General features: G+C 43.7%; 1 protein-coding gene across 4 annotated transcripts in view; it reads left to right on the forward strand.

Moving 5' to 3' along the window:
• The window catches only part of DNM1L (dynamin 1L), a 56548-nt gene that overhangs the window by 31840 nt on the left and 1393 nt on the right, over positions 1–23315 (forward strand). For 2 of the 4 annotated variants that reach the window (XM_088478282.1, XM_088478283.1), the window contains 14 exons: positions 5641–5727; positions 5851–6013; positions 6888–7008; positions 7990–8121; positions 8675–8881; positions 10539–10659; positions 10888–11043; positions 15596–15685; positions 18334–18426; positions 18511–18570; positions 19530–19607; positions 21309–21467; positions 22831–22940; positions 23026–23185. In XM_088478282.1, the coding sequence (XP_088334408.1) occupies positions 5641–5727; positions 5851–6013; positions 6888–7008; positions 7990–8121; positions 8675–8881; positions 10539–10659; positions 10888–11043; positions 15596–15685; positions 18334–18426; positions 18511–18570; positions 19530–19607; positions 21309–21467; positions 22831–22940; positions 23026–23185 (1737 nt within the window). The remainder of the gene's footprint in view (positions 1–5640; positions 5728–5850; positions 6014–6887; positions 7009–7989; positions 8122–8674; positions 8882–10538; positions 10660–10887; positions 11044–15595; positions 15686–18333; positions 18427–18510; positions 18571–19529; positions 19608–21308; positions 21468–22830; positions 22941–23025; positions 23186–23315) is intronic. The other 2 variants (XM_088478284.1, XM_088478285.1) reach the window with 1 other exon arrangement.

A 23315-nucleotide genomic window follows, 5' to 3' on the forward strand; every position in this document is an offset into this window, starting at 1 on the left:
ATCTGCAGACCTCTTCCTCTAGCCATAGTCGTCTGCTGGCAATACATCATACGTTACAGGGTGGTAATTACTCAAAGAATAATTTTGCACAATTCTCAAAAGGTTACTTATACCCCTTTTACACTAACATGAAAATCCCGGCTTTTTGCACATGAACGCGCTTCAACCCGGGATTTTTGTCAGTGCAAATGGCTCAACCTGGGTCCAGTGACCCGGGGATCCAACGCGGGTAGCTTGCTAGGCTGGACACTGGTCGTACCCTTGTCACCCTGCAGGGTAAACTGCGCACCCCAGGTCACGATGACCCAGGTCGTGCCACATGCTACCTGATTGGCCGCTTCAGTAAAGCTTGGAGATTACATAATCTCCAAGCACCCACTGCAACGCCGGAAGATACGGGTCGGCGCCGCAGTTTTGAAAGGAGTCATGTCCCTGGTTGGAACGGTGTTAGAATTCCCGAGGCAGACCTTGGACTTTGGTTTAAAAGGGGTATTACCTGGCTTCAGTGTTCAGTTACACCCCTTACCTTTTGCACCTGTAATGAAACGTGTATTATTCCCTTATTTATGACTAAGGGGTAGATCCAGTGGCTAAAGCTCCTGATTTAATGCCCGGAGCTATTCAGTTATTTGTCTGTTTCCTTGCACTGTAATCCCACGGCTGATGCGCTTTAGGTGCAGGAATCTATGGGTTACCTACGGGTTAAGTCCCATCTAATGCAGTGTTAGGTTCATCCTTTAGCGCTCAACATGCGGGGTAGTGACACTTAATGGAATAACTCAGGTCTTGCAATGAGCCCGCGGCTAATTTAATCTGCCCCTGAATCTACATAAGGTTCAATAAAATCTCCGGTATCCGCATGTTCCGTAGAACGCAGGAAACTGTACAAATATCTACACAATGGTTGCGAGACTACAAGTACCAGCAAGCCCTGGCCAAGCTCTCCATAGGTTGATTTAGCTTGTTTTTAAATGTCCAATGAACCAAAGTGGAAGATGGCTTCAAAGGAAAAGGAATACATGTACATTTAATACCCTAACTAATAGTCGTCTTGAAAGTTGAAATGGCTGTGTTATAGGTTTTCGTGATATATCCTTTTGATGTAAGTTGTAGGTGTCTGTTCATTCATGTTCGTCTGGATGTCATAACTGGTGTATGGATATATGAATAGGTGACATAACCGGCAGCTTCCAGGTTAGCGGAGGACATTGCTTTGTGGGGATATCGCATGTTCCTGCTTAGAATTAGTCTTGTAGTTACATGTCCCAGACCGCCTCTAATGCTGGTGTGCAGTCATTATGAGGAACATCCGTTGGAGCGAAGCCTAATGAATCCTTCAGAATGTCACGTGTCCTCATTTATTCCCCTTATTGGGCTCTAATTGCCGACCATACGTGGACGAGTCTCAGACTTCCTGCTCTGTTACTGGGATAATGTCATTTGGCTCAGTCTGCATGATGTCTTCTTGCCAAAATCAATATAAACGACAACAAATTCTGTGAATCTAGATTGTTTTAGACGAGCAATAAGCAACATGGTACACTGCAGGGGACGCACGGGGCTACAGGGTACAACTGTCAAAAGTGCAGAACATTACACCTGATCTTGGTAATAAGTGAAATCCATGGGGCCAATTCAATTCAGCGGGAGTTGAATAGCGCCGGGAAGTTGGTCCCGGAGTTAATCAATTCAGCGCTCGGTTTAGTCCGACAGTTACAAGCTAAGTCGGAGAATGCCGACCTTGGTGTTTAGCCGCAAGAACCGGCATTCTCCGGCTAAGTGCCGGCCACGAGGTTGTTAGTACCACAGTAAGCCGGAAAAGAGCCTCGCGGGCAGCACCTTAGTTGGATTTCTCGCCGAACTCAGGAGGGTGCGAGAAGACAACATTTAGTCACCCTAACAACATGCTGAATTGAATGGCTCTGGTAGCCCCCTCCCGGCGCCATCAACAGCGTGCTGAATTGAATCATCACCCCCCCCCCTCATGACACCGATCTGTAATAACGTATTAGCAGGCAGTTTAAACACGCGTTACAAGCTATAGCAAACAAATCTGACTACAGCAAAGAGCTGCAAGTGAATGCTACAAGGGGCCTTCTGAGGTCTCAGTATATTTTGTCGACCTTCATCATCATGTGGATTTGAGAATGTCGACGTGGTCTTAATGTCAACTTGCTTGGCACGTCGACATTGACCATATCGATATTTCTCATCTCAACACTGATGAAATGTTAACGTGAGTAGAATATTGTCAAACCCTTCCTTGTGGTCTAGTGATGTCTTACATGGTCCGAAGGCTCCAGCAATGTCTTCCAGGTCTGTTGGCCAGCTGACAGTGACTTCCGGTGGTGATTATCCCTAACCCTACCCTCTGCCTATCCCTAACCCTTCGGTCCCTGCATAATGTCGACATTGTGAACCTGTCGACAATCGGTAGAATTTCAACAGTGTCGACATTGTAAATGTCGACATCATGGGTGCATACGCCCCTTATGCCCGTCACTGTTTAAGATAAATACAGAAAAGGGGAAAACGCATTGGATAATGTTATTATTATTATCATTTATTTATATGGCGCCACAAGTGTTCCGCAGTGCCTTACAAAGTACATAGACAAAGAAGTAACCATTGACTTACAATACAGGACATGTATAAACATTGCTATATTAGCGACCTTAACGCCTGCATAAGCAGCCAAGTGTTAGTTGCCCTAGTGGGGAGTAAGAGATAAATTAAATTACAGTAGGGAGAAGCACAAGAGGGTAGAGGGCCCTGCTCGAAAGAGCTTACATTCTTTAAGGGAGGGGAAGACAAACAGGAGTGACACAGAATGGGGTGGGCGGGGAGAAAGGAAGATGTAGCAGCAAGTTAGGATGAGAGCTGGAAGGCTTTAATGAAGTAGTGGGTCTTAAGAGCTCGTTTGAAAGATGGTAGAGAGGTGCAGAGTCTGATAGGGAGAGGGAGGGAGTTCCAAAGGTGAGGAGCAGCACGGGCAAAGTCTTGGAGGCGGGAGTGGGAGGAAGTAATCAATTGGCATGAAAGGCGGCGTGTATTAAGTGAACGAAGAGGGCGGACAGAAGAGTGAAGGGAGATGAGATCAGAGATGTAAATGGGAGAGGAATGGGTGAGGGCTTTGTAAGTGAGTGTGAGAGCCTTGAATTGGGTTCTGAAAGGGAAGGGGAGCCAGTGGAGGGCTTGCAAAAGAGGGGAGGCAGATGTAGAGCGTTTGGAGAGGAAGATGAGCCGAGCAGCAGCATTGAGCACAGACTAGAGAGGAGAGAGATGGGATTTGGGGAGGCCAGCTAGGAAAAGGTTACAGTAGTCCAATCTGGACATGACCAGTGAATGTACAAGGGTTTTGGTGGCATCCTGGGTGAGATAGGGTCTGATCTTGGAAATATTCTTGAGATGGAAACGACAGGACTGCGAGAGGGTCTGAATGTGTGTCTGTCACTCGGCGGTTCATGAACATTTTTGCAGGTATCTGGTGCATTTGGAATGCCAGGGTTGAGGTGTGGATCTGCGAGGGTGAGTAGTGATCGCCAGAGCAACAGAGTCAAGAGCAGAAGTAAGGGAGGCATTGTATAGGGAAGCAGCTTGTTCAGTGCAGGAGAAATTGAGGATAGGGGAGAGAAGCGAGTCAAGTAGGGAAGAAAAGAAAGCAGTGTAGATAGCTTCAATGTTACGCTTAGTGATGGTGGCTTTCGGAGGTAGAGAAGGGGAAGGAGAGAGGGACAGGTTAAAAGAGAGGAGGTGATGGTCAGAGAGTGGGAATGGGGAATTGGAGTAGGCAGAAATATCACATCGGTGAGTGAATACCAGATCAAGCAAATGCCCACTCACATGGGACGGTGAGGAGGTTCATTGGGCGAGTCCAAATGAGGAAGTGAGGGTGAGTAGTTTGGAGGCAGCAGATTCTGTGGGGATATGAATTGGAATATTGAAGTCACCGAGGATAATGGAGGGAAAGTCTGAGGAGAGAAAGTTGTCAAGGAACTTGGGAGTTAGGGCCTGATTCAGAGCTGAACGCTCTGACCAGAGCGCTCGCTCTGAATCAGGGCCCTCCTCCATGAAAATGAAGCGGCCTCCTGGCCACTCGCATAGCTGTGGGTGACCACCCACAGCTTATGCGAGCGGCCAAAAAGATGGTCGCGATGGTCTTGACCATCGTGCCTGCGACGAGACCCTGCAGTAGGGTCTCATTGCCACAAGCCCTGGAGTGATTTTGGCTCTATCAGAGCCAAAATCACTCCCACTGACTAGTGATCCCACTAGTGATGTCAGTGGGGCCGGTTTCAGACGGTAGGCGTTCCAATGGGAACGCCTCTGTCTGGCAGGCACGCCCACCAAAGGGGGCATGCTGTCAATCACCATCGACAGCACGCCCCCTTTGGTGCGAGACCCGGAGTGATGGAAAGCCCGTCGCTCCCCGGGTCTCGCGCATGCGCACGACGGAGCTCCCTCCGTCGTGCTCATGCGCAGTGGGGAACATCGACCCGCTTGCGAGCGTACTGCTGCTCGCGAGCGGGTCTGAATGACCCCCTGAGTGCAGTATTTTCTTTGGCTATAGTCTCTTTTTTTCAATTTTGTATGATTTTTATATTTTTAAATCCGTTCGTTTTTCTTAACTTGCTTGAAAACGTGGTTGTGGGTTACGGGAACATTTTAAACTGCTCTAAAATAGATTCAGAAAATCCTTTTATGAATAGGAAGATAAAGACTCTGAAATCTTTCTTCTTTACTCTTAAGGATTGTATAGCTGTTCTGTTGGCTCGGAAACCATTCAAAAGTTCTGCCCCGCATACTGCCGTATTTTAGTGAGAGTCCACGTAACAAGACAAGTCACTGTATACAGCACTGTGTCACACACTTAAAATACTTATTTCCCCCGTGGATAAGATCTACCCAGTTATAGAACCCAAAATTAGGGTTTTTTAGTTTTACAGAAGAACAGAGAACTGACTATCCACTAAACCCTTACATTTTGTGAATTCTGATGAGATAGATATCTATCTCTATCTATATCTCTGATCTATGAGAGAGAGGGAGATATCGGCTGGTATATATATATATATATATATATATATATATATATATAGATAGAGAGAGAGAGACCTCTCTATTACGTCTAAAAAGTCTTCAACTTCCATGTAAATATAAGCTGCGTATGTGACAAATTCCCTCTCATATATGTATGTGTATATATATGAATTTGTCACATACGCAGCTTATATTTACAAGGAAGTTCAAGACTTTTTAGACGTAATATTTTGTTTTTACACTCTTGTAGCTACTTTGAAAGCCGCTGATCGGTGCTACAAAATCCGAACCATTTCCTATCCGAATCTGAGGCACGAAAAGGAGGAACATCTCTTGGTAGCTGAATGTGTTACCAAGGAGCTGTACATTGCCCATTAATTGCCATCTTGTGTATGGATATGCCATTCTTACATGGGTTTTGTAACGTTTGTCTTAGTTTAGTAACCCGTTAAGGCTAGAATGTAGGTGTGATGTTCCCATTGGTCACTATAGTTTGCCGTGATAGTACCTTATATAGAATGCTGCTGTTTGTAACGTTAGTTATATCCCTGAGCTGTGTGTGTACCGGAGATCCCAGCTGACGTCTCTATCCTCTTCCAGGGCATCAGCCCAGAGCCCATCCACCTGAAGATATTCTCCCCTAATGTCGTCAACCTGACACTGGTGGATCTGCCAGGAATGACGAAGGTAATGATCACATTATTATTTTGTTTATTTATCTTGCTTAAGTACAAGGCGGAAGGTACAGTTTATCCCTTAGTGTACGGTTTAATATGTATACACATTACAGTCTTCATTTTCATTTATTAGGTGCCTGTGGGGGATCAGCCTAAAGATATTGAACTACAGATCAGGGAGCTTATCCTGCGGTATATCAGCAACCCCAATTCTATCATCCTGGCTGTCACCGCCGCCAACACGGATATGGCAACATCGGAAGCGCTGAAGATCGCCCGGGAGTCTGATCCGGACGGTGAGTGTTATCGGCGGATACATTGATCAGAGCAGACACTTGTTTAGATTATGATATTCTCTTTTTAAATCTGTTGGTCTAATGGGTGGATCAGTAAGCACGGATGTCAGTAGTTAATGGAGAGTATATGCCGTTTGCTGTACACTATTTACCAGACATAGAGGGAGAGAAAGTGAACGGAGATAAATTACCAACCAGTCAGATCCTAACTGTAATTTTTCAAACACAGCCTGTAATATGACAGATAGGAGCTGATTGGTTGGTTACTTTCTCCAAGACTTGGCACATCTCCCCCAAAGGACAGAGCTCACTTATATTTACTTAGTTTAGTAACCTGATCCCTTTCTGTGGATATTCTATTATATCCTGATATGAGACCTTTCAACAAATAACAGGTGTATAATTAGCCCTAAACCATAGTAACCAATAAGACACCTGCTTTGCCTGTCTCACTTGCTGTAAACCATATAAAGCTAATTGCTAATTGGTTGTTTCAGTTCAAATCGTGCATCTAAATACATAGTTAATAATGAATTACTGGTTTATCTTTAGATGTAGAATATATAGTACAAATAGTGTACAGGTAAGGGGCTTTTTCAGTCAGCTCTTTCCTCATTTGGCTTTTGGATATGACAGCGGTTAGTACTGACACAGTATTATCCCAACTACAGGGAAACACTTTCGTTTTTGCTAGGTCTCATTAGTGTAGGATAGGGGTTTCTCATTCTGCAATATAAAGTGTCACTAATGAATGAAAGAAAAGATTGATTTAACAATGCAGTATGTAAATAAACCATCACTTCTGATACCCAGAAGCCAGTGCATCAGTAAAGGAGTTTATTAATATCTGCCTCCTAAATCTCCTCTCACTTAGGCCGGCGAACGCTCGCTGTTATCACCAAGCTGGACCTCATGGACGCTGGCACGGACGCCATGGATGTTCTTCTAGGGAGGGTCATTCCTGTCAAACTGGGCATCATTGGAGTGGTCAACAGGTATAAATATCGCGCAGTCTGACTAAGCTTTTATAGACGTATGGGTTCTGTATAGATTATATGCAAAAAATTATTTAACCAATATTTATAGTGTTCATTCTAGCACCCTGCACCTGTTACAACCCGTGCAGTTCATCTCTTTTGCCTATGGTGTCGCTCTCTGCCCTGGTGCTTCTAGTTTGTTTCTCAGCAGTTTGTTGCATCAGCTGAGTGTGCTAGAAGCACCAGAGCAGAGGGAGGCACCCCAGGCGGAAAAGAGGAACTGCATTGGTAGTCACTGTGACACTCCCCAATTTGTCACACCTGGGGGGCGTGGCCAGCACTTAAGGCGGTATTGGGCTTCCCCCAAGCTCTCCCCTGGCGGTGAATACATGCCGTGCACATGGGCATGGCATCTATTCACCCGGCGGTGATCCACCACCACAACCTTTCCCATCCACGGGACACTGGGTGGGGAAGGCACAGGGCAGGCTGTTTTAGCTGTTTAGATGATGGTCATGTCCATTTTAGCTCTTTATTCCACCCAGAGATTTCAGAGTTTGTTCTTCCAATAGCCAATATCTGCTCCTTAGTTTGTGTTGTCTAAACTCTCAGTATGTTAATAAAAAAATATAATGTGTGTGTGTGTATATAAATATATATATATATATATATATATATATATATGTATATGTGTATATATATATATATATTTATTATATTTTTAGTGTATATGTGTGTGTGTGTAATCAAATCAGTAGCGGCTCTAGGCACGGGCAAGCCGACGCCCGGAGTGCCATTGTATCCGGCAAGCGCTAGAAAAGCCCACCCTCCCTCCTGGCCGTATCGTGATTATGTAACTTGCGGAGGAGGGAAGGGGCGGCAACACAGGATGGCGCTGGGCGCAGCAAAGCCTAGCGCCGGCCCAGTGCTGGGGGTTAGTCGATAAAGTGTTAACCACAATGTGTATATCACTAGCTGAATGTTATCTGTCATGTCTAGGAGTCAGCTGGATATAAATAACAAGAAGATTGTGGCAGACTCCATCCGGGACGAATACGCTTTTCTTCAGAAGAAATATCCGTCTCTGGCCACCAGGAACGGAACCAAGTACCTGGCACGGACTCTGAACAGGTGAGTACCCCCGGCTTGTCTCTCCGGGCGCCACGTTCACTAACAGAGGGTCAGCTGTCAACGACTACAGAGTCTTATAAGCAAATATTCATCTTTGATATAGGGATGACCTTTCCCCCCCCCCCCCCTTTTTATAAACTCATTGTAAGAAATCTTTTCATCTGTAGAGCTCACCATTCTTAGCACCATATAGGATATGTTTGATACATTCTCTGTCAAGTTTAACTAAGTTTAAATTGCGTTTTAAACAAAACAAGCAACTTGGTCTCAATGAGACAACACAGAGGCTAAACCTGCGGTCTCCGCTCCTTACCATGGGGCCTATTTACTAAGCTTTGGATGGAGATAAGGTGCCAGCCAACCAGCTCCTAACTGTCATTTTTCAAACACAGCCTGTGACATTGCAGTTAGGAGCTGATTGGCTGGTACCTTATCTCCATCCAAGGCTTAGTAAATAGACCCCCTTGTACCTTAGTGCATCTAAGCCACTAAGTGAGCCGACCGTGCCCTAAAATACCGTTCTTTACACATTGTGGTCCTTCCCTCTCTCCAGGCTCCTGATGCACCACATCAGGGACTGTTTACCGGAGCTGAAGACCAGGATCAACGTTTTGGCCTCTCAGTATCAGACGCTGCTCAATAGTTACGGTGAACCGGTGGATGACCAGAGCGCCACACTGCTCCAACTCATTACCAAATTCGCCACAGAATATTGTAACACGATTGAAGGAACCGCAAAGTACATAGAAACGTCAGAGCTGTAAGTACCCATGATCTCTGTAATTCTATATGACATGACATGTAATAACTGGTCCTGCGTGATAGATATCGTGTATTCTGATTATTTTTTTTTTACTTTATACATTTGAATAATGTTTGAATATAATAACATATACAAAATATTCCATTAAAATGACTCCTCTAAAATGAATATCTCAGCTGACACTGTGTCGCCCAGGTTCTTCTCCCTCATCCCCTATGCAATAAGTCATTTATTTGCTATGTGAATTGAGCATTTGAGTCACATGACACACAGAGGAAGAGCTGTCTGCAGCTGTCGGCTGTATAGGTCTTACTGCTGGTGTCCTTACAGGCTCCGTGCTCGGACTTACAGCTCCCATCATTATAGGGGAGGAGAGCACGAGCTGCCGGCTGTATAGGTCTTACTGCTGGTGTCCTTACAGGCTCCGTGCTCTGACTTACAGCGCCCATCATTATAGGGGAGGGAGAGTGCGAGCTGCCGGCTGTATAGGTCTTACTGCTGGTGTCCTTACAGGCTCCGTGCTCTGACTTACAGTGCCCATCATTATAGGGGAGGAGAGCGCGAGCTGCCGGCTGTATAGGTCTTACTGCTGGTGTCCTTACAGGCTCCGTGCTCTGACTTACAGCGCCCATCATTATAGGGGAGGAGAGAGCGAGCTGCCGGCTGTATAGGTCTTACTGCTGGTGTCCTTACAGGCTCCGTGCTCTGACTTACAGCTCCCATCATTATAGGGGAGGAGAGAGCGAGCTGTCGGCTGTATAGGTCTTACTGCTGGTGTCCTTACAGGCTCCGTGCTCTAACTTACAGCGCCCATCATTATAGGGGAGGAGAGCGCGAGCTGTCGGCTGTATAGGTCTTACTGCTGGTGTCCTTACAGGCTCCGTGCTCTGACTTACAGCTCCCATCATTATAGGGGAGGAGAGAGCGAGCTGTCGGCTGTATAGGTCTTACTGCTGGTGTCCTTACAGGCTCCGTGCTCTGACTCACAGCGCACATCATTATAGGGGAGGAGAGTGCGAGCTGCCGGCTGTATAGGTCTTACTGCTGGTGTCTTTACAGGCTCCGTGCTCTGACTTACAGCGCACATCATTATAGGGGAGGAGAGTGCGAGCTGCCGGCTGTATAGGTCTTACTGCTGTGTCCTTACAGGCTCCGTGCTCTGACTTACAGCTCCCATCATTATAGGGGAGGAGAGCGCGAGCTGCCGGCTGTATAGGTCTTACTGCTGGTGTCCTTACAGGCTCCGTGCTCTGACTTACATCATATAGGGAATAGGGGTTGCTACTTTGGAGGTGATGGCAAACATTTTGTAAATGTTGATTCGGAACTTGGAGGGGGCTGATATATAAAGGTACATAGAGGGTACTCTGCCTGGGCCATAGGTTCATAATTTCACTGCTGCTTTCACAAACATTGCAGGTAGAGTTCAGTGAACAGTAGATGGGAAAAGTCAAGGTGGGCCTCTGACAGACCATGGCGAACCACCAGAGGACATGTGCAGCTGTACCCACACGTTCACCCTGAATACTTGTGTCTGCTGTCAGATCTTTCTTTATAGTGTTCAGTAATCCCTTATGTGCGCTGCCGGTTCCCACCTGTGTGTTACATCTCTTATTGCTGTAGCAGAATCCCGTAACTATCTGTATTTGCCCAGGTGCGGAGGAGCCAGGATCTGCTACATTTTCCATGAAACCTTCGGGAGGACGTTGGAATCTGTAGATCCGCTGGGCGGTCTGACCACCATAGACATCCTCACAGCTATCAGGAACGCTACGGTGAGTTTTCTGTCACTTCTGTGTCTCCATGACCTCACTGTAGTCTTAGGAGGTTCTGTAGCCTTTGTAGTGTCAGACATTTGGCAATTTGATTTAGTTTTTTTTATCTTCTTTATAGAGATGAAAGCATGTTTTATAAACGCCTTTCTGGAAGGATTTAAAAATAAAATGTGTTTTTATTAACAAGAAAATTATCCTAAACTGACCGGTCGCTGTCTCTGTGCTCAGGGGCCCCGGCCGGCCCTATTTGTCCCAGAGGTTTCCTTCGAGCTGCTGGTGAAGAGACAGGTGAAACGGTTGGAGGAGCCCAGTCTGCGCTGTGTGGAGCTTGTCCATGAGGAGATGCAGCGGATTATCCAGCACTGCAGTAATTATAGCACGCAGGTAATAATACTACACACTATATAATACAGCACTGCAGTAATTATAGCACGCAGGTAATAATACTACACACTATATAATACAGCACTACAGTAATTATAGCACGCAGGTAATAATACTACACACTATATAATCCAGCACTGCAGTAATTATAGCACGCAGGTAATAATACTACATAGTATATAATAAAGCATTGCAGTAATTATAGCACGCAGGTAATAATACTACACACTATATAATACAGCACTACAGTAATTATAGCACGCAGGTAATAATACTACACACTATATAATCCAGCACTGCAGTAATTATAGCACGCAGGTAATAATACTACATAGTATATAATACAGCATTGCAGTAATTATAGCACACAGGTAATAATACTACTTGGTATAATACAGCACTGCAGTAATTATAGCACGCAGGTAATAATACTACACACTATATAATACAGCACTAGTATTTATAGCACGCAGGTAATACTACTACATGGTATATTATAGCACGCAGGTAATACTACTACATGGTATATTATAGCACGCAGGTAATAATACTGCATGGTATATTATAGCACGCAGGTAATAATACTACATGGTATATTATAGCACGCAGGTAATAATACTACATGGTATAATACAGCACTGCAGTAATTATAGCACGCAGGTAATAATACTACATGGTATATACTGTAATTCAGCACTGCAGTAATTATAGCACTCGGGTAATAATACCGCACACTATATAATACAACACTGCAGTATTTATAGCACGCAGGTAATAATACGCAGGTAATAATACTACATGGTATATTATATCACGCAGGTAATAATACTGCATGGTATATTATAGCACGCAGGTAATAATACTACATGGTATATTATAGCACGCAGGTAATTATACTACATGGTATAATACAGCACTGCAGTAATTATAGCACGCAGGTAATAATACTGCACACTATATAATACAACACTGCAGTATTTATAGCACGCAGGTAATACTACATGGTTTATAGCACGCAGGTAATAATACTACATGGTTTAATACAGCACAGCAGTAATTATAGCATGCAGGTAATAATACTACATTATACTTGGTATAATACAGCACTGCAGTAATTATAGCACGCAGGTAATACTACTACAAGGTATATTATATCACGCAGGTAATAATACTACATGGTATATTACAGCACTGCAGTAATTATAGCACGCATTTAATACTACTACATACTATATAATACAGCACTGCAGTTGTTATAGCACGCAGGTAATACTACTTTGTATAATACAGCACTGCAATAATTATAGCACGCAGGCAATAATACTACAAGGTATATTATATCACGCAGGTAATAATACTACATGGTATATTACAGCACTGCAGTAATTATAGCACGCATTTAATACTACTACATACTATATAATACAGCACTGCAGTAATTATAGCACACAGGTAATACTGCACACTATATAATACAACACTGTAGTATTTATAGCACGCAGGTAATAATACTACATGGTATATTATAGCACACATGTAATAATACATGGTATATTATAGCACGCAGGTAATTATACTACATGGCATAATACAGCACTGCAGTAATTATAGCACGCAGGTAATAATACTGCACACTATATAATACAACACTGCAGTATTTATAGCATGCAGGTAATACTACATGGTTTATTATAGCACGCAGGTAATAATACTACACTGTTTAATACAGCACTGCAGTAATTATAGCATGCAGGTAATAATACTAGATTATACTTGGTATAATACAGCACTGCAGTAATTATAGCATGCAGGTAATACTACTACATGGTACAGCACTGCAGTAATTATAGCACGCAGGTAATAATACATGGTATATTATAGCACACATGTAATAATACTACATGGTATATTATAGCACGCAGGTAATCATACTACATGGTATAATACAGCACTGCAGTAATTATAGCACGCAGGTAATAATACTGCACACTATATGATACAACACTGCAGTATTTATAGCACGCAGGTAATACTACATGGTTTATTATAGCACGAAGGTAATAATACTACATGGTTTAATACAGCACTGCAGTAATTATAGCATGCAGGTAATAATACAGCACTGCAGTAATTATAGTATGCATGTAATAATACTCCCAGCGTGGAGCCCTCAGCGGCTCCTTAACCCACCATTGCTGCGTCCGCCGGAGATCAAACAAATTTTAAAAAATAAATTTTTATGCATCTAGCCCCTGTAACACATTTACAATGGGTGCCTAGCGCCTATACACTTTAAATATGGCGCCTAGCGTCCTTTTGAAAAATGGCACCGCAACACGGGGGTTGAACCTTTCAGTGCCGCGGCAGCCGTTAATCGTGTGTGGCCGGCCTCCAGCCACAAGGTAATAATACCATACTGTGTGATTCAACATGACAGTATTTATAGCGCACATGTAATAAAACTACACACTATATAATCCAGCACTGCAGTAATTATAGTACACTGACTACACAGTATAGCCTAACATTGCAGGTAATAAATACTACACTACATAGTTTGACATTGCAGTAATTATAGCACACCGCTAATAATACCAAACCAAATACATTTTGGTCCAGGACATTACATCATAGTTAATGAGCTTCAGCAACTGCGTTCATGCTTGTTGTTGCTGATAAATATTATATGTGTGCTATAACAGTGCTAAGTTGTTTTTTTTTTGTGGGCACAAGTGTAATATTACGACAAAATATAATCCAACAGTACAATAATTATACAGTAGCACACAGTTAATCCTACTACTCAGTATAATCCATCACTGCAGTAATTATATAGTAGCACACAGGTAATAATATTACGCCGTAGAATCTGACATCGCAGTAATTATAAAAATAACTAATAGTAGTACAGAGTACAATCAGTGATTGCAGTAATAATGGCACACAGGTAGTAATACTACATAGTATAATCCAGCACTGTAATAGTGATAAAAACGGGTAATATTACCACAGAATCCGGGATGGCAGCAATCATAGCACACAGGAAATGCTTCCTTTGTGGGTACAAGTGTAATAAAACAAACACAATCCCTATTCTGGAAGTAGTACGGACGACTTTGTTGGTAAGTGACTGATTTATCACATAACAGAAAAGAGAGTGATCCCGCACAGGACTAAAATGTATGGGTAACCATATTGATCCAACTTATTGTGCGATTAATCACTTTTTATTCAATGTAAAAACATATTATATAGTTGGCGGTGCTCCCTGGAATCAAGTATACAAAGTGCTTATAAACTCAAAAAGATTTTAGCTAGAATTAAAAATAAAAGGGGGGAGGAAACCTCCTCAGACTCCGAGAATTGATGAGTCTGCCCTTAGTTCTAACCTATTCCTGTATCATTAAAAAAGTTTTTTTTATTCAAAAAAAGATATTATTTTTTTTTTTGTAACGAATCATGAAGCATATTCTCATACTGCTCTCAGTGAGCAATAACCGATAATAAAGGTGAAAATTCTGTGGCGAATAATATTACCATAAATCGTTACTCAAATGTATCAAACAACGAAGGAGAGAATAAAATAAGTACATCAATACATCAATCATATAATATGTTCCTCCTCATTATCATTTTAAAGAGAGTCCTAGCCCTTAACACTCGTTTGAATCCAATATATCCGGTATCTCCAGGTGATAACGACACTGGTACACTTCAAAGCACCTCTTAATTAGATTTTATTATGAGCTTAATCTTTAAACATAACCTAGTGCTGTATCATACATAGACAAGGCAAATGCTCCTCAGGGTGTCAGTGTGTCCTCAGGGTGTCAGTGTGTCTACCAAAGTCCTAAGAATCTTATTAGATGTCTAGCTAAAATCTTGTTTAAGTGACTGATATAATCAGATTTTGCTTAAACAATTAAAAAATTTCTTATACTGCATACACACGGTCAGATTTTCTTAAAGATATGAACGATAACGATTGTAAAAATCGTTCATATCATTGACATGTTGGGCATGCATCGACCAACGATGCCCGTTCCCGCATGTCAGATAACGATATCTGACATCGACTGTGTTTGTAGTAAGAATTGGACGATTTCATTCATTTATAAATAATGTCAGAAATCGTTCATCGTTTATTAAATCGTTCAAATAGTTATCGTTCAACTATAATGATGATCTAGCAAATCTGACCTTGCGTTTGCACCATTAGTCTTACAATTGGGGACACTGGTTAAAGGATGGGGTATAGTGGGTTCAGGAGGAGTGTGGGCACTTTAATCTGAGCACTAGTCTGTGCTTCTCTACCTCTATACCCCATGCCAGCCATTTAGTTTGTGCCCTGTTTCTTTTTGCTTTATGATCTAATAAGGTTTTTAGCGTTTTCAGTGGAAGAAGCCTTTGTAAGGTCTGTATTAAGCTGCACGTGAGCACAAAGGGTCCAATAATGCGGTATACCTACATGACACACAGGTGCCAGGCACAGTGTGTGTAACTGCCTCTATCAGGGATATGTGCACTAATAGAGCTTCTTGCCCTTCTGCAGGAGCTGCTGAGGTTCCCAAAGCTACACGACGCCATTGTTGAAGTGGTCACATGTCTGCTGCGCAAGCGCCTCCCGGTGACTAATGAGATGGTAAGAGACCGGTGGGTTATGGCCGCAGTCTAGTAGGCCGGGCACTGTTGCCCTTTTATTTTATTGTCTTGTAGCCTAGGTCTCCCTGGGCAGTGGGCACAGGACTATGGCTGAAATGTAGTAGCCCGCGACATGGCAAGACCAAACTGATTTGCCTTTAAAACAAATTGCGGATTTTAGTCTAGTGGTTAAATCTCATCACTTCCCACGTGTCACAGGCTAGTATGTTTGGGCCCCTGTGTCTTCTGCTGCCCCCTGTTATGTCTCGTTTAATGAAGCCAGCTGGGTGGGATGACCTCTACTGTCAGCTTTGGTGGCTTATTGGCACCATTTCAAACATGCTACAGCACATTTCCGTTTATGAGCAAGCCCAAGCTTCCTTCCACTCGGACCGTAACCCAATTTTGAGTGCTCCCCTTCTGCTAAACCTCATCACCTCTATAAAATCCCTTTCACATGGCAATGCCTGGTCGCACCTGGGATTTTAGGCACGGACCCCTTTCAGACAGCCGGCCCGACCATGCCTGTTGCCGAGTCGATAGCGCCACAGCCATCACGTGCTGAATCGTGGCTTGGAGATGAGATCATCTCCAAGCGTATGCTGTGAACGGAACCCAGGTCGCAACGACCCGGGTTACCCGTTCACACTGCATAGCGAGCCGGGTAGAACCAGTGTTCAACCCTGCTCATTACCCGGGTTGAAATGCTGGGTTTATTCTAACCTGGCCCTTTCACACTGCACAGTAACCAGGGTTGCTGTGCGTTCACATGTCATAAGGGGTATTGCAAGTGTCAAAGGGGTGGTATTGTTATCCATCCTTGTGAGCATACCTTACCTAACTTTGCAACATGAGCACTGCTGCCTCTGTCAGGCAGCTGTTCATTTTAGGCATTCCTCCCCTGCATTGTAGGGTTGCCGTGGATGAGTTAGTATAAATGACCGTCCCCCCCTGCAGTGTGGGGTTGCCGTGGGTGAGTTAGTATTAGTTATTCTTCTGTCATTGTTGGCTCTGTGCCAGTCTAGTCACTTATACCCCAATGTGTCATTGTATGGATTATCGCTCCAGTGCAATGACATATACCCCAGTGTATCATTGTATGGATTATCGCTCCAGTGCAATGACATATACCCCAATGTGTCATTGTATGGATTATTGCTCCAGTGTAATGACATATACCCCAATGTGTCATTGTATGGATTATCGCTCCAGTGCAATGACATATACCCCAGTGTATCATTGTATGGATTATCGCTCCAGTGCAATGACATATACCCCAGTGTATCATTGTATGGATTATCGCTCCAGTGCAATGACATATACCCCAGTGTATCATTGTATGGATTATCGCTCCAGTGTAATGACATATACCCCAGTGTATCATTGTATGGATTATCGCTCCAGTGCAATGACATATACCCCAATGTGTCATTGTATGGATTATTGCTCCAGTGTAATGACATATACCCCAATGTGTCATTGTATGGATTATTGCTCCAGTGTAATGACATATACCCCAATGTGTCATTGTATGGATTATCGCTCCAGTGCAATGACATATACCCCAGTGTATCATTGTATGGATTATCGCTCCAGTGCAATGACATATACCCCAATGTGTCATTGTATGGATTATTGCTCCAGTGTAATGACATATACCCCAATGTGCCATTGTATGGATTATCGCTCCAGTGCAATGACATATACCCCAGTGTATCATTGTATGGATTATCGCTCCAGTGCAATGACATATACCCCAGTGTATCATTGTATGGATTATCGCTCCAGTGCAATGACATATACCCCAGTGTATCATTGTATGGATTATCGCTCCAGTGTAATGACATATACCCCAGTGTGTCATTGTATGGATTATCGCTCCAGTGCAATGACATATACCCCAATGTGTCATTGTATGGATTATTGCTCCAGTGTAATGACCTATACCCCAATGTGTCATTGTATGGATTATCGCGCCAGTGTAATGACATATACCCCAATGTGTCATTGTATGGATTATTGCTCCAGTGTAATGACCTATACCCCAATGTGTTATTGTATGGATTATCGCTCCAGTGTAATGACATATACCCCAATGTGTCATTGTATGGATTATCGCTCCAGTGTAATGACATATACCCCAATGTGTCATTGTATGGATTATTGCTCCAGTGTAATGACCTATACCCCAATGTGTCATTGTATGGATTATTGCTCCAGTGTAATGACCTATACCCCAATGTGTTGTTGTATGGATTATTGCTCCAGTGTAATGACCTATACCCCAATGTGTTATTGTATGGATTATTGCTCCAGTGTAATGACCTATACCCCAATGTGTTGTTGTATGGATTATTGCTCCAGTGTAATGACCTATACCCCAATGTGTTATTGTATGGATTATTGCTCCAGTGTAATGACATAACCCCAATGTGTTATTGTATGGATTATTGCTCCAGTGTAATGACCTAGACCCCAATGTGTTGTTGTATGGATTATCGCTCCAGTGTAATGACATAACCCCAATGTGTCATTGTATGGATTATTGCTCCAGTGCAATGACATATACCCCAATGCGTCATTGTATGGATTATTGCTCCAGTGTAATGACCTATACCCCAATGTGTCATTGTATGGATTATCGCGCAGGTACACAATCTGGTGGCCATTGAGCTGGCGTATATCAACACCAAGCACCCAGACTTTGCCGACGCCTGCGGAGTCATGAACAACAACATAGAGGTAAGGGACCCGGCACACAGTCTTCTCTCTTACAGTGACCAGTGCTATTCCTATGAGACTGTAATGTGCGCTGTGTGTTTGCAGGAACATAGGCGGAATAGAATAGCCAGAGATTTGCCCCCGCCCTCAGCGCCCAGAGATAAGGTGAGCATAATAATGGTCCTTCATGTAACACTGCACTGTACACGATATGATTATCACGTCACAAGAGAACCGGATGTGATGTGTGTACTGTAACCCCTTCTGCAAGATTTCCGTGTAAGTGGCATCTGTAAATGAAACTGATATACGGGGGTATTCGTAGTGAAAAAAAAACCACATGTTATTTTTGGAAAGCTCATTAACACTTCAACAAATGTAGCTCTTCAGAAAGCCTGCGGGAACGTGCGCTGCCCAGGTCAGCTGAGGTGACGGAGCCGGTGATCCTGGGGGTTTCCATATTGAGGATTATCCACAAATGCTGCACTCCTCAATGTACTTATTTATAATGCCTCCCTATAGAACTGCTCAAATCTTTACTTGTACATTGTACATATTATCAATGAACTGAACACAATAACCAATCTGGGAGATAGACGTCATGAAAGACTCATATAAGCCACATAAGAGGCAGGAATTACATTGCTTTAATACAGGAAACTAAATCATCCACGCTGAGCTGTTCTTGCGTAAGATCTTCTTTGCCTACAGCTGCACCTATGTCGTCCTCTGCTGCCCCTCTGTCCTGCTGATTCTGCCGTCCGTATAACTTGTGACCTTATTGAGGCATGAGACACGACATGCCTCAATGTCACTTTTTTCCTAATTAATTCACAGGCTGTATGCCTTGCTGTAACTTCTAGATAGGACAGCAGGGGGCGACCAAGTCCATCTAATTGTGTGACTTGGTTAAATGATCTTGATTTTCAATCCCTTTAATCATTCTTCAGTTATTTGGATATGGGAAACTGCTCTTATCCCCCTGAATGATGGGGAACGCTATGCTTGATTTGTTTGCTAATCCGCACGTGTGTGTGTGTGTGTGTGTGTGTGTGTGTGTGTGTGTGTCTCGGACTGGGTATTCTTAGTAATTTCTGCCTCTCTTGTGGTTCTTCTTCCTTTAGTCCACTAAAGCTCCAGGGCCTCTGCTACCTGATGCTCTGGAGCCTCCCTCTGCTGCTTCTGCTGAGACTGATGGCAAGGTCTGTGCCCGCTATGATTGCTTCGCATGCCTATTACATCAGCATGAAATGACAGATGTGGCAACTAACGGCATGTCCTCTGGGGCTGTGTTTTGCATGTTATATTATGCCTGCCTTTTCTTGTGTCTCTGAATGGCCAATAAGGTTTTCTAGAAGCCGTGTTGGCAGAACACCTAGTAACACTATTTAATTCATCTTATGATAAAAGTAACATTGCACGGCCTGAATAGAGTTATCCGGGGAAGGAACAACATACTGGGAGCATTACAGCTTAGAGCTGGAGGGATAAAGGCATAATACAGTATATTCACGGTGCATGTTAGGTGATGTAGATGGGATCTAGTCAGCATGCGGGATGCAGACGGTCTAAATACCGGCGCCAAAATCCCGACTGCGTCGGAATCCCGGCCGCCGATAATATCCCTATATCCCACCAAGAGCAATGCTGCTGCTTCCTTATTTTTAACCGTAGGCTTCATGGAACAATGAGGCTTTGAGGCCCGGACTATTTTAAAACAATAACACATTCTGCATCAACTTCCATCTGTCTATTATAGAGGGAAATTGTTTTGGTGGGGGGGGGGTGTTAGATTTTGTTGTAGCTCTAATTTATTCAGGAACTGATGCCGATCAGCAGCCAAACACTCAACGCGTTTCTCCAACAGTCTAAAACTAAACGTGTAGGCTCCAGCATTTCCTAAGATACATTACCTACCTGGCCTGTCTGCGAGATGTCTCCCAGGGCCGGTCAGGCGGCATATACAGACCTGGTGCTAAGGCTTAGTCCATCCTAGATGAGCATTTCATTAGGTTTCTCTTGCAAGATGGCAGATGTATCCAACCTTCTAAAGAGTGAACAAGTAGAGAAGTTACCTATAGCAACCATTCGTCTACCTATCATTTTATAGAATGTACTTGATAAATGCTAGCTAGAAGCTCATTGGTTGCAGCTTGTCCACTTTTAAGGTGGTTTTATACGGGTTGGGTACGGGATGCCAGTGGCATATGATAGTAGATAGAGGATCTGGATGGGTGGGTTGGAACCTGGGTGTCTGGATTGAAATACCACAAGCAGGTCCCTCATACATTTCTGCGTGGTGTATATTTGGTGACTGCACAGAATGAATCTGTCCCTAATCTTCAGGTTTCCTCCGCACAGTAACACTTCCCCTTCTGTATGATGGCTGTACTAGTGGTCAGTGTGTTCCCAGCACAGTACTAGCACTGTATGCAATTCTCAGTGTACCTGCTGCTGCTGTTTCTATGGAGAACTGCGCAGTACAGTAACTGCTCTATCATTGTGGGTCAGATTTAATTCTCTGGATCTGATCAGATGTCTATAATGACACCGGACTGCGCCTTATTCAGCAGCGATGGATGTACCCGCAGACAGAACGTTATATTGGCGGTAACCATAGCGACCAGCCAGGTGGTCATTTCCATGTTCTGACTTGCACTAAGCAGATGAAAGCCGCCTGCCCCAAATGCAATGCTCCGTAACGTGCACTTCTGTCCCCGAAATAGGTCATTTTAAATGTTAGCAAATGCAAGTCCTTTTAGTCTGATATGGTTGTGGGTATTGATCATTCATTTGTGTAGTATGTTTCCCATTTATATTCGATTCTACCACATGTGGTCGGTAAAAGGAACATCAGGCATTTCATCGTGTCTATTATATGATATTATTTGCTGTCATTTCAGGCGGCTCCTGCGGACGTCCCAGATGCCGGAACTGGGAACTGGAGGGGGATGTTGAAAGCCTCTAAAGGAGATGATCCTTTATCAGAGGAGAAGTACAAGCCAGCCCCGATGGCTCTCTCCAGCCCGCAAAGGGGACACGCTGTCAATCTGCTGGATGTGGTGAGTGTACTCTTCCATTGCAGTCTCCAAGGGCTCCAGTTGTACAAGATGAATGTATGATTAATGATCTTCCTTAGATTCTATATATATGTGTTATGAAGTTTGCTTGCAGGATTTAGGCCCGTATTCAATTTGGAGCAGAAAGCCGAAATCGGCGAAAAAGTATCGCCGTATTCAATTTGAAAGACTTTCTGCCTAGGCGGAAAGTCAATGCAATGTACTAGGTGATAAAGTTTCACCTATGAATGGCAGGCGGAAAAAAAAAGTGCAGAATTGGGGTTTTGGGGTGCAACGTTGCGGGAACCCCCGTGCAGCCTTCAGACAGTCCCTCAAAGGTAAACGGTGTCAAAATTTAAGAAAAAAACACTTAAGGACACCCCAAAAAATCACTTTGAATTTGGGGGTGAAAAAAAAATGTTGGGGGACAAAGTTACAAACTAGCGAACTTGACTACAGGGGGGTCCCCAAGTATGTCCCAGGTGTTTTTTTTTTTCATTACAGGGACTTGCGGCAGGTGGATTTTTCACGTTTTTTTTTTTAAACTTTAGCAACTTGAAAATGGGGGCCATCATATTTGAAAGTACCCAAAATTTGCTGGGATAAGTTATTTTCTGCAAAAAAACCTCCTGAATACTATTCTGCACCACTTATACAAAAACGCAATTTAGCAGCTATTGAGGCCATTTAAAAACACCAAATACCTTCAGCAAGCCAAATCGGGGGGTACCATAGGGAACCCCCATGTCAGAGCATCTTTTGGGGGTGTCAGGCTGATTTCCCCAAATCTGACAGTACTTTCTGCTTGTTTCAGTTTCACCGGGTCCCATTTTCGCCTACTTTCAAATTGAATACGGGAAGACGCGGGCACACGCGCGATACTTTTCCACATGCAAACAGGTGAAGTAGGCGGAAAGTCCGGGAGTCGAAAAAGTATCGCGGGTGCGAATCAAATTGAATTCGGCTCATAGTCTAGCTACAAAGCTGTGAGGTTTAATCTTTGTCCCCCATCGCACCTTACCTCATTCCGTAGCCCTTTGTCAGTCTTACACGTGTATTTAGCAGGTTGGTGAGGCCCATTGACAGGAGGCTGGTCTAAAACCATTGTGTGGGGTGATGAGTTTACTTATAACCATTATACAGAGATGACAAACTGCAGAGTACTTCTCTGTACTAGTCACACGTATTTGTATAATGTATTTGAAGATCATTTTAAAACTCGAACCTAACTGCCAGCCGGCGCCTCGCATTCAGACCCTAATATAGCGAATCCTCCGGTGTAGTGTGATTTTATACCACAATATTACAAGTCTCTACTTGCACCAAGCTGTCCCCATATATTTTATCTGCTTTTCTCTCCTTCCAGCCTGTGCCAGTTGCCAGAAAACTTTCTGCTCGTGAGCAGCGAGACTGCGAAGTGATCGAGCGCCTAATTAAATCCTACTTCCTGATAGTGAGGAAGAATATTCAGGACAGGTGAGGATGAAGGCGTCTGGCAGAGCCTGTGCCCCTACCGCATAGCTCCGTGGGGTTTAATGACCGGGATATTGTCTCCTCGCAGTGTGCCAAAGGCCGTGATGCATTTCCTAGTGAACCACGTGAAGGACACGTTACAGAGTGAGCTGGTGGGACAGTTGTATAAATCCATGCTGCTGGAAGACCTTCTGACGGAGTCTGAGGACATGGCCCAGCGCAGGAAGGAGGCCGCAGATATGTTAAAGGTATCGTGTAGTGTTCTAGAATATATATTCTGGGGGTGGGGGTTGCTTACTGGGAACAGGTGACCTCTTTTTAATGGTAGCAACTGCTCCACCGCTGTGCTCAAGAAACACTAGATCACAAGTAGGCCAC

The sequence above is a fragment of the Taudactylus pleione genome, unplaced genomic scaffold, assembly GCF_031769625.1.
Source record: "Taudactylus pleione unplaced genomic scaffold, aTauple2 ptg000212l, whole genome shotgun sequence".
Classification (NCBI taxonomy): Eukaryota; Metazoa; Chordata; class Amphibia; order Anura; family Myobatrachidae; genus Taudactylus; species Taudactylus pleione.